The 12,024-nt window shown below is 47.8% G+C and overlaps 1 protein-coding gene across 2 annotated transcripts in view; it reads right to left on the minus strand.

Annotated features, from left to right (window-relative positions):
• Nucleotides 1-2,302: 2,302 nt before the first annotated feature.
• Nucleotides 2,303-12,024, minus strand: part of GFPT2 (glutamine-fructose-6-phosphate transaminase 2) — a 41,707-nt gene continuing 31,985 nt past the window's right edge. For both annotated transcript variants that reach the window (XM_027605000.2, XM_027605001.2), the window contains 6 exons: nucleotides 10,072-10,229; nucleotides 9,779-9,893; nucleotides 7,259-7,386; nucleotides 5,570-5,737; nucleotides 4,477-4,638; nucleotides 2,303-3,194 (listed from right to left, as the gene is read on the minus strand). In XM_027605000.2, coding sequence (XP_027460801.1) covers nucleotides 3,150-3,194; nucleotides 4,477-4,638; nucleotides 5,570-5,737; nucleotides 7,259-7,386; nucleotides 9,779-9,893; nucleotides 10,072-10,229 — 776 coding nt within the window. In that variant the 3' untranslated portion in view covers nucleotides 2,303-3,149. The remainder of the gene's footprint in view (nucleotides 3,195-4,476; nucleotides 4,639-5,569; nucleotides 5,738-7,258; nucleotides 7,387-9,778; nucleotides 9,894-10,071; nucleotides 10,230-12,024) is intronic.

Below are 12,024 nucleotides of genomic sequence, written 5' to 3' on the forward strand. Positions count from 1 at the left end.
AGTTCTCAGCATTTCCCTGAGAACGGGAGGCAGCCTCTTCCCTCTGGCCGTACTTCTGCCACATGTCCGATGCCTGCTCCACACCTCAGTCTTTTTTTTTTTTTTAATTTTTTATTGTTATGTTAATCACCATATATTACATAATTTGTTTTGGTGTACTGTTCCATGATTCATTGTTTGTTCATAACACCCAGTGCTCCATGCAGAACGTGCCCTCCTCAATACCCATCACCAGGCTAACCCATCGCCCCACCCTCCTCCCCTCCAGAAACCTCAGTTTGTTTTTCAGAGTCCATCATCTCTCCTGGTTCGTCTCCCCCTCTGACTTACTCCCCTTCATTCTTCCTCTCCTGCTATCTTCTTCTTTTCCTTTTTTCCTAAAATATGTTGCGTTATTTGTTTCAGAAGTACAGATCTGTGATTCAACACTCTTACACAATTCACAGCGCTCACCGTAGCACATATCTTCCCCAATGTCCATCACCCAGCCACCCCATCCCTCCCACCCCCGACCACTCCAGCAACCCTCAGTTTGTTCCTGAGATTAAGAATTCCTCATATCAGTGAGGTCATATGATACATGTCTTTCTCTGATTGACTTATTTCACTCGGCGTAACAGCCTCCAGTTCCATCCACGTCGTTGCAAATGGCAAGATCTCATTCCTTTTGATGGCTGCATAATATGCCATTCCACACCTCAGTCTTGCTAAGCGCCCAAGTGTAAAGAGCCCCGTGTTTCCCAAGACTCACTTGGGAGATGAAATGCATTTCTCTGGTTCTCATCCAGATAAAAAGGTTCTGGCTAGTTTGTAAAGTCTCCTAACCTCAGAAGTTGTAATGACCATCACAGTCTGATTAAAAAGACAGAAAGGAGGGGCGCCTGGGTGGCTCAGTCGGCTAAGTGGCTGCCTTCGGCTCAGGTCATGATCCCAGGGTCCTGGGATCAAGTCCCACATGGGGCTCCTTGCTCAGTGGGGAGCCTGCTTCTCCCTCTTCCTGCCTCTCCCCCTGCTTGGGCTCTCTCTCTCTCTCTCTGACAAATAAATAAATAAAATCTTAAAAAAAAAAGAAAGAGAAAGGATTGCTGGTGTTGCCAGCAAGACTTACACACCCTGGTGAATCTGTGGGAAGGGCTGGGGGCCGTGGCTCAGAGGATGCCCCCATGGCTCCTGGGTTCCTGCCAGCCCTTCACAAGTGGGATTCCGGAGGAGCTACAGGAAACCTCTGTTGGTAGCTGCCATTGCCTGGAGCACCGGGCGGTGGGTGAGTTTTAGGGAGCACTGCCGTAGCATGTGCTTTGGGGCTAAGGGCCATAGAAGGACCTCCTCTCTGCCAAAGCCATAATTCTGTCTGCTTCTGCCTGAGGAGAAAGAAGTCACATGATTTCTCCATAAATAATATGATTTCTAAACCGCCTCCCAGATCTTCCGTGAAGCATCTCACTGGTGGAATTTTAACTTGGAAATGTAATTCCCAGGTTGCCAAGCCCTGTGACACAGGGGAGGGCATAGGAAAGGATGGAAAAGTTACTGAGTAGCCCACACGTAATCCTGAACAAAGGTCTGATGGTAAACTAGAGTCACTCACACACACACCGAAGACACTATTCAAGCCATCTGGGATAGCCACTTTCTTTGGGAGCCTGAATTCCGACCCCACAAGCCTTCAGAACCCTGGCCCTGGCTTCTTATCTTCCTGCCTGACTGTATTAATAAAATTGGTGACTATGATGGATTCATGGAAATTAAAAAGTATGGATTTGAGGGGCGCCTGGGTGGCTCAGTAGGTGAAGCGTCTGCCTTCGGCTCAGGTCATGATCCCAGAGTCCTGGGATTGAGTCCCACGTCGGGCTCCCTGCTCAGCGGGGAGCCTGCTTCTCCCTCTCTCCCCTGCTCATCCTCTCTCTCTCGCTAGCTCACTCTCTCTCTCTCTCGCTCTCAAATAAATAAATAAAATCTTTAAAAAAAAAGGTATGGATTTGAGAGTTTCACCCCTTCATGTTGCCTTCGGGTTCTGGGCAACCGTCTTAAACAGCATCACGTGGTTCAACCCCCTCCAACAGCTGTTCAGTGGACTCAACCAAGAGTTCCAAATATCCTACAGTTTGTTCCCTCCTGTAAAATAAATACTCCTCATTTTCACACTAGAAGTATGCAGGTCACAGGTGTGGGCACAGTGCCATTGGCTATCAAGAAACAGGGCTCACTGCCACCAGACCCTGCTGATTTCCTGTTTTGAGGAGCCCTCAAAATCCAAGTACACAAAAAAGAATAAGATTACCAGAAATCTAAACACACAAGCCAGAAAAGAATCGTACTGTCTTTATTGTCTTAAAATTGCATAGTATTTTGATTGTGCACGCTTTTAAATAGAGGGCAAGGTGGCCCACTTGAAACTACTCTCTTGCATGGGATATTTCAAGCTGTTCTACTATAGATAGGAGCAGGGACCAAAATGCTGCCTGGGCTTAAAAAGAGCCATGATCAGATTTAACCGAAGTTGGAGAATCGGAGAGATTTATAGAAGAAACTGTTGAAGGACATTGAGATTTTGAAGGGATTTACAGGAGGCATCGGAAGGTGGGGAGCGGGGGGGGGCTTCCCTGATGTCAGGGGACAGGATTCAGGGGCAGCCCAGAGAGGACAGGAAAGGAGAAAGGAGTCCAGAGGGGCAATGCCTTGTGCTCAAATCTGAGATGAATGCCCCCCCCGCCAGGAGGCTGGGGGATACATGGTCTGGGAGTTACCTTGGCTCTAGAAAGCCACATACTAGAAAAATAACTTAAAAGCTATACAATCATCATTATAAATATTTTGTCTTTTAAAACTAACTAGTGTTGGTTAAAAAAAGGTTCACAGTTCCTCTGAAGAGAGCTGTGTCTCTATTGCACAGTAGTGGAGAAGTCCGCTCTGATCCCCATGTGTAAACAATGATTCCTTTCTCCTCTGGCAACTTCGGGACACAGAGAAACAGTATCTGCTGTAAGCGAAGCACTTGGGTACAAGGCACCTGGCAGCTGTCAAGCTCTACTGGGATCTACTCAGAACACACAGAATGCCCACTGTTCTTCCCACTTGGGTGTCCCTGGGACGGGCCTCGAAGCACACACGACAGGTGGCAACGGCCTCCTCAGGCTCTTCCTTGTTCTTTATTCCACGGTTACAGACTTGGCCAGATTTCTGGGGAAGTCGACCTAAAATGAGAGAAAGTAGCCGCTCAGGACCCCCTAGAGCTCAGCAATGTGCCATGGCATAAAGCCTATTATCAGAGTACTTGAAGAAAAGGAGATGGGTGTTCTGGTCACCTTGAACCATGAGCTAGTTCCTGGATACCAGCATCTTGGAAGTGGTTCCTTATTCCAGAAACGTCACTCAACTATATCATGTTTATTTCATTCAATAAACACTTAGTGTGCACCTGATTCGTGTCATGCTGCGTTAAAACTATTGAAAGGATCTGATCCATGCTATTAAAACCAATGAACTCAGTGTGTCCTGTTAAATATTCACTTTTCTTGGAAGGATATACACTCAATCTACGAGACTTGTTAGTCCAGAGTGGGGATGGTCAATAGAGCAGGCTTCAATTTTATCTACAATGTCTTCTTTTGCTTACAATAATGTTTTTTTTTTTTTTAAAGAAACAAATATGACAAAATGTTAGCCAATGGCAGTTCTGGATATGTGCACCGTTAGGTATTTGTTACATTGTGGGTTTTTTTTTTTTTTTTTGTATGGTTATGTATCTTTAAAAGCTTCTCGAAATTAAATTGTAATAAAACTTCTTTTTCTTTACACAGTGAGTTGTATGCTCTCATACACTTTTGCCAGTGGGGTAGTAAATTGGTTCTTTTCTGGAACATAAATTGACAATATATGTTGGGAGTCTCAAAATGTTGAATCATTTGCTAGACTGAGGACAAGTTTTAAATGTGGGAGGAAGACACATGTGCAGAGATGTTCACTGCAGTTCTGATTTATGCAGCCATTTCCTCCCAAATTAGCAACAGTTGAAATAACAGAAGACTGGCTAAGTCATTGTTACAATCCATGCTACAAGACTGTGAGAATATTGTACATGTTGCTTGTGTAAGTTATTATATTTGGAATACTGTAAATGTTGCTTACAATAAGTTCAAGATGTAAGAAAATGCTTGTAAATATATTTAAAGGGAAGATGTAAAATGTCATCCTCGATATAATCTCAAAAAATGTTCAAAAATTCACACACACAAGGAAAAGACTGGAATGAATTATTAAATTTGCCCCTTTGGGTGATGAGTTTATAGTCTAATATGGTCGTCATAATCTCGCGACTTGTTTTCAAGGGATGTAAGTTACCTTAAAAAGAGAGTTGTTTTAAATGAAAAAAATGTCTCCTATGAATATTTACACCCAATAAGCACTCCAGAACAAAATCAAACTCTGGGGTTATGTTTTCCCCCTTTGGGGGGTTCGGCGCGGTTTCAGACGTACATCATATCCTCGGAGAACAGCCAGATGAAAGGACAGGAGCTGCAGCGGGATCACACTCAGGATGCCCTGGAGGCAGTCCACTGTGTGGGGCAGCTCGATCGTCTTATACGCGAACTTGGAACTCTCAGTGTCGTCCCTGCAGCACAGTATAATCGGGCGACCCTAAAGCAGAGAAATAGGATCACGACATGCAGACTGTCTCTGAAAGAACAACCCCTCACCTACAGCAGAGTTTCTGAGATCAACCTCATTGCCATGATCACAGTGGTCTCTTGCTTCTGCTGCAAGTATGGGGGAGGTGATGTGTGTGGCTGGTGCGAAGGACAAAGTGTTGGATGCTGTTGAGTGAGTTTCTCTCCCTTCCCTAGTAAGGTGATCGCCAGCCTGTGGCATTCATTTCTAGCACCCATCTGTTGAGTGGCTTCAGTGTGCCTTGCCAAGGGCAGGGCACACCTACTCTTCACTCTCAGGGGACTCGCAACTGAGGGGTAGAAAACAAAAACAGAAGCAAGCCAACCAATAACTGATGATGAATTCCAGATAAATGCCGCAGAGTCCACAAAACACGGTACTATGATTGGAAGCCACTGGTGAGGAACAGCCAGCACCAAGGCATAGAGACAGAAATCAGCTTGGCCTGAGTGGGAAACAGAAGGAAGGGGCCAGATAATGCAGGCCTGTGGTCACTCTAGTTTTATGGGAAGCCGCCGGAAGGCTTTAAGCAAGGAAGTAAAGCGATTTGTGTTTTCTAACTTCTGTTATATAAAACCAGCAGCTGGCTGAAGGGCATTGTTGGATCTCACGTCCCTGTAACTTCATGAGCCCTCCCAGGATGGATCTGTGCTCCCACCTCCGGGCGGCTCCACGCTGGGAATCCGGGACAGCTAAGGCCAATCTGGGTCACAAGGTCTCACTGAGGAGCCGTGGTGCCCATGGCCACAGGCTGGCCAGTCGTTTATGAATGTGTGTGCCACTCATGAGGGGCTCTGGGAGAGAGTGTGTGGCCAAGCCTGCTCAGTGTCGGGACCGCTCATAACCAGTGCATGGGAGAGAACAGGAGACAGGGGGCCCCAGCGTAGCTGACAGCCCTCACCTGGCGGGCTGTGACCTGCTGCAGGGCGTTCTGGCATTTGGCAAAGCAAGGGTCCTTCATGATGACCATGATGACGGGCATCTGCTTGTCAATCAGCGCCAAGGGTCCGTGCTTCAGCTCCCCAGCCAGGATGCCTTCCGAATGCATGTAGGTTATCTCTTTAATTTTCTGGGGAAACACAAGGTGGGGTCCGTGTGACACCGGGCAGACGGGAGCAGATCAGCCAGAGAGGAGGGAGGGGAGCTGGGGGAGGGATGAATCCAGAAGGCAGGGAGCTGAGGGCTGCAGGGCAGATGAACGAATGAGTGAAGTGGTCAACAGCACTGAGGGCAGCTCTCAAGGCCAGGGCCAGGGCAGGCTGGTGTCCAGAGCATGCGCAGAGCCCAGCACGCAGCCTGCGTCCCCAGACCAGCCCCCAGCACAGCCGCCCCCCTTGGATGGACAAGTCAACGCTGATCTGGCTTGCCCTTTCCACCCTCTGTCCGGGCCCCATGGCCTTCCCACGGTTACAGTTTGTAATGATGGCATTACATTCTGTCTAGATACACCTTCCTTCAATGATCTGATTGGTCGGTGCCCCCAATTCTAGACCATTAATAACTTCCAAAGGGTTCCTTCAACTTACTTAGGAGGCAAAAATCACACACACTGGGCTGTTATTGGAATTCTTCCCTGTGTTTAGGGAGATCCATTTCTATTAGGTTATCATTAAACCTACGTCACTGAACTGGTGAGTGTCAAATGAAACATTTCTCAACTCCCCTAGAACTATTTATTTTGGTGGGGGGGAAACTGGCAGGAGCATGGCTCCACCCGGGATGTCGGGATGCCGCAGACAGCTGGAGTGCAGGCCCCTAGGAGACCACAGAGGGGCCATTGATGTGCCCTAGCAGCCGGTGTAAAAGCTTCTTTCTTCCCCCAAAGACTGACTTGGAGACGCAGCTGAATATGCATCTTTCACCAGCACACTGCAGCTGAGCCCCACCTCCCCAGCACCAGGCAGCAGAGGCATGGGGGAGCTGCAAGTGGACTCCCCCCAGGCCTTGCTCCTATGGTGCCCCCCCCCCCCACAAGCAGCGTGCCCAGCCCTTCACTTCTTTTGGCAGGGGTCGGAGCCTGCAGAGGAAGCCTGTGGAATTTGGAGCTCACTGCCGGTCAGGCATCTCTGGCTTGTGGAAACCACCCCCCACTCACCCCCACCACTTGTAAAACCCTCTGAGTGTTTCTCTCAAATAGAGGTGACAGGGAAGGAGCAAGGACTTGCTCCTGAGGAAGAGGAGGGGAGCCAAGCTGGGCCAGGGATGATGCCCTTGCTTGAGTCCTTAGTGCGGCCTCACCTGTGACACGGTCTCCCGTTTGCTTTGGTTGGGCATTCTCATCCATAAGCAGCAAGCATAGAGAGGGTTACAGGCTAGCACTAGACTCAGCCCCTGGACAGCACTACCCCACCCTCTTGGTATCCCTGTGATCCTGGCACCTGCCCACGCTCCAGCAGCTCTCGTACTAGGGTTTGGATCTTTAGTGCCACAACATAGACAGTTACCAATTTTAAAAAGGCAGGCTGGTCTTGGAAGCTCATTCCGTCAGGATTTCCAGCTCCCCTTGGAAGTTTGAGGGCTAACAGGGAAACTGCAGAGAGCCCTCATGCAGGGGCTGGTTGGGGGGGGGGGTTGGGCAGAGGAGGCTCACCAGGGCTCCTTCCAGGCACGTGGCGTAGTTATAGCCCCGTCCCATGACCAGGAGTGACCTCTGCGTGTAGAGCTCCAGGGCCAGGTCATGAATCTTCTCATCCAGTGACAGCACTTCCTTGATCAGTCCTAAATCACGAATACAGCAGAGAGGATGCCAGTCATACTAGATTTTATAGCAAGATTCACAAAGAAAAATCATGGTGTATAGACGAAGTTTGGGAACTCACACCACTTCATACACTTGGCTTCCTCTCGCATTAGTTTCAAAGGGTTTTAAATGTAGATTATGGGAAATAACTTGGGTGATTAGCCAGGATTTTGTTTATGTTCGTACTTTCTCGAGCATGTAAGGTAATCACAGAAGTGTTATTTCTAGCTCCATTTTACTGGTAAGGCAACTGAGGCTCAGAGAGGCTAAATCACCAGCTGGTCAGCCACAGGGCTGACACCCCAAATTAATGCCCCATCGCCCCACCCAGCCCACCTGCTGGAGACACCAGTGTAAGTTGGACCAACACTTCCCAAAACTTTTGGCCTCAAGACTTATTTGCACTCTTAAAAATGATTGTGAATCCTTAGGACACTTTGTTTCTGTTGGTTCTATCAATACTTACCGATTAGAAGCTGACAAAATTAAAGATATTTTTATTCATTCATTTAAAAGTCACAATAAAGCCATTATACGTTTTTAAAAGCTAGTGAGAATAATAGTGCTGTTTATATTTTTGTAAATCTTTAAATGCCTGACTTTGTAATAAAGCCATTTAGATTCTCACATCTGTTTCCTCATTCAACCTGTTGTGATACGTTCTTTTGGTTGAAGAATAGGAAGAAAATCCCGCCTCACAGAGATTTGTAGTTGGAGAAGGAAGGAGCATATAAATAACTTTTTCCAATAATTGTGAATGTTCTTCTCCGATATTATATCAAAGTCAAGAAAAGATAATTTCTTTTTTTAAAAATTCATTAATTTATTTAAGTAATCTCTGCACCCAACATGGGCTCGAACTCACAACCCCGAGATTAAGAGTCACATGCTCTACTGATTGAGCCATCCAGGCGTCCCAAGAAACAGTACTTTCTTAAAAGAGTAGTTGCAAATGTAGACTCTGAAATCCTATCAATAAATTTTCCTACCTTGTGACATTAAAATTTATCTGTCCAACTTGCACTTATTTAAATGGAGGTTTTATGCGTGTATACTTTTGTGACATCATGCATTGGCCGTTTGGAAAATATAGGTCCACTGAATTATGCAAATCTTCTAAAAATGGACACATTTCATCATAAAATATGTTTTTTTAGAAATGACATGTCTTCAAATCACCATGGCCTGATCAGAGATGTCTTTAAGTGATGGGAAGTGGTCAAGCTCACACTCACAAGCTACAAGTTTTCCCAAATCCTAAATTTCACATGAAAGCCTGAAGTTTATCACTGGCAAGAGATAGTCGGTTTTTCTTCTCAAAGTGTCAGGCTAACTTTGCTCATTTTTGAGAAAATGTCTGCCACGTACTCAAGTCAGCTTGCGACTCTAAAATTCCAGGGTGCTTTTCTTGGAAACAACCATCACACTCTTCAGTGTGATTTAGGCACACTTCCCATTTTGTCAAACAGAACATTAAAAAGTGTTGCAATTTACTAAGATTAATGCATTTTCCTGCTTCGTGAAGGACATCTTTGAGCAAAGCTAGGTGCGTGGTGGTGTGTGCTAAGGCCCCAATCAATGGTGGCCACCACCGCCTTTGCAAATGTCCACACAGTGAAAAAGGCAAACGCATTTATTATAAATAACGTGTTTACTGTGAGACTGGGGACCTACAGACCACATCTTGAGAACTGCAAAAGAGGGGAGTTTGGTGAGACAGAGGGAGCAGTCTGGGACAGGAAAAGGCTCAGGGCCATTTGCTCCTTCTCAGATATTTGCTGAGCACCTACTGTATACCTGCCCTGCCTGGACACCAGGCATCCAGCAGTGATTCTGATAGATAGGGTTGTATGCTCGGTGGGCTGACATGTTAGTTAGGAGATAAGCCAGTATATGGGAGAACAGGTAACTTCAGATCATTGCATGTGCTAAAAAGACAAGAAATGGGCTAACATTTTGTAGCTGGGGCAGGGGACTAGTTAGGATGGCCAGGAAGGGTCCCAGGAGGTGAGATTTGTACTCAGACTCGAATGATGAGAAGCCATCAGCTGGAGAGCTGGAGGAAGAGGGTTTCTGTAGAGGAAAGGGCCAGTGCAAAGGCCCTGTGGTGGAAAGAGCTTGGCACTGCTAAGGATCAGAAGGTCATGAGGCAGCCCAAGGAGGAAGGGAGGGAGTGGAATGAGGTCAGAGGAGGCAGGGGCCAAGTGTGCAGGGTTCTCAGGCCTGGTGAAGAGTGCGGACTTTAATCTTAGCCCAGGGGGAGCTTCTGGAGGCATTTAGTGGTGACCACGAAGTTTTGAGGAGGAGGAAGTGATTAACAGCACTGTTTATGAGAGACAGTCATAAGGAAACTTTAGTTCTGGAACATACCAGGTAAAGACCGTAAACCACAGATGATCTCTCGCCTTCTGTTTTGCAGTGAAATTCGGTCTTCGGACATCATCAAACCAAACATCACCAGGGAGATGAACTGACTTGTGTAAGCCTGCGGATAAAATGGTGACTCTGGCAGAGCAGAGGCGAACGTGTGCTTGTGGACCACACGGGAGGAGGCGCATCAGTGGGCGCCCCTGCCCCACAGCCCCCTGTCTGCCCAGCTAGCCGAGGCCCTCCCCTGGGGCACACCTGTCCGCCCGGCCGGGGCACAGGTGGGAGGTGCCTACCTTGGTGCTGGCCACGCCGATCTCTGGCCCCGCATTGATGTGGACACCGCAGTCGGTCTCTCGAGAGATGGAGCTGCCCACGGTGTTGGTGACACCCACGGTCAGGGCCCGGCGGTCCTTACAGTAGCGTAACGCCAGGAGGGTGTCTGCAGTCTCACCTGCCACATGGTCCCCCCCTCTCAGCCACGTATTCACAGGAGCGTGGCTCTGCCAGCTCGAACCCCCCGCCCCCCCCCCCCCCCCCCCCCCCCGCCGACCCTCCAGCTCTTGTACTCTCACTCTTAGGCAGCAATCAGGGCCCGGACATAGCTGGCATGTTCTCAGAAAGGAAAATTCATACATGACAATTTTTCCGGTTGATTCTTGGATTCAAGATTTGGCTACTCTTTATGTGGCAAGCATGTTTTCATCAATCACTGTTTCTCTGAGCTCTCACAGTAGCCCCACGGGGGCCATCACCCCCTTGAGGATGAGGACCTCGGAGATGGAGGGAACTGGTGCCTTGCTTCCTCGGGGCCACGCGGCTGTGGGTGACAAACGAGCCAACCCAGGTGCGCCTGGCTCCCAGTGTCCTTGCTAGGACTTTAAGCTGCCTTATTCAGAACGTGCTGAGATTTAACATTTTAAAAAGCAAGAATGCCCATTTCTCAAATAGATCTTGTTTTAAAGCAGAACGCCTCATGCAGCCTGCCAGTGCGAACTCAAAATTATTTTTTATGATAAAGCTACTTAAATTGGTGCATGAATAAGCCAGCACAGGAGCCCTGTATTTGTAAGTCCTGAAAGCTCAAACTAAATGAAATATGATCCGATCATAAAATTAAACCCATCGAGGGGCGCCTGGGTGGCTCAGTCGGTGAAGCGTCTGCCTTCAGCTCAGGTCATGATCCCAGGGTCCTGGGATCGAGTCCCGCATCGGGTTCCCTGCTCAGTGGGAAAGCCTGCTTCTCCCTCTCTCACTCCCCCTGCTTGTGTTCCCTCTCCTGCTGTGTCTCTCTCTGTCAAATAAATAAATAAAACCTTAAAAAGAAACTTAAGCCCACCGATGTCCTTGTGGCCACGGCTTTTCTGCAATATGCGTGTGTCCCCATCTCCTTTTTCTCTTCAGATATGTGTCTAGGGCACAGCCCTTCTTCAGCACCAGCGGGGCTCAGGGCTCGGAGGCAGGGAGCCAGATGGCTCTATCTTCATCAACCCCACCCCCCCCCCCCAGTGTTTTGATGCAGTATTTTTTTTTTTTTATTTGACAGAGAGAGAGAGACAGCTAGAGACGGGGAGTGGGAGAGGGAGAAACAGGCTTCCTGTGGAGCAGGGAGCCCGATGCGGGGCTCAATCCCAGGACCCCGGGATCATGACCTAAGCCAAAGGCAGACGTTTAATGACTGAGCCACCCAGGCGCCCCAATACAGTATTTTTTTTTTAAACTTAACCAGAAGGGCTGGACAAAACGAAACTAAATCCTTGCTGTGTAGACTCCCAGAAGCTGCCACTGCCATTATTTTTACACTAAATCAGCTTCTTTTCTTTGGTTGACGGCTCCCACCCAATTCAGGAAACATTCTGAGGCTCTGACGGGATTGCAAAACCAAAGGCGACACTGGCATCTCAAGTCCCAGGGCAGCACGTGGCTCCAGGTAGGCAGCCAGATGGTGGGTGTGTCTGTATTCGTTTTTCTGAGTTTGTCATTGAAATGGAAATGGCCTTAAAAATTCAGCTGGGCAGCAGGATTCAAAGTCCCAACGGATATTAGGGCATTGCTGCTAACGGGTTCATGGTGATAATGACATCGTGGTTATGTTTTCTTTTTTTTTCTTTTACCATTTAGAAATACATTGTGAGGTATTTATTAAGTGACACAATGTCGGATTGACTTCAAAATAACCCCGTGGAGGGGGGACAGGTTAATGAGGATCTGGATGACACCAGCTCTGCTGAGCTAATCATTGCTGAGGA

The sequence above is a fragment of the Zalophus californianus genome, chromosome 5 (assembly GCF_009762305.2).
Source record: "Zalophus californianus isolate mZalCal1 chromosome 5, mZalCal1.pri.v2, whole genome shotgun sequence".
Classification (NCBI taxonomy): Eukaryota; Metazoa; Chordata; class Mammalia; order Carnivora; family Otariidae; genus Zalophus; species Zalophus californianus.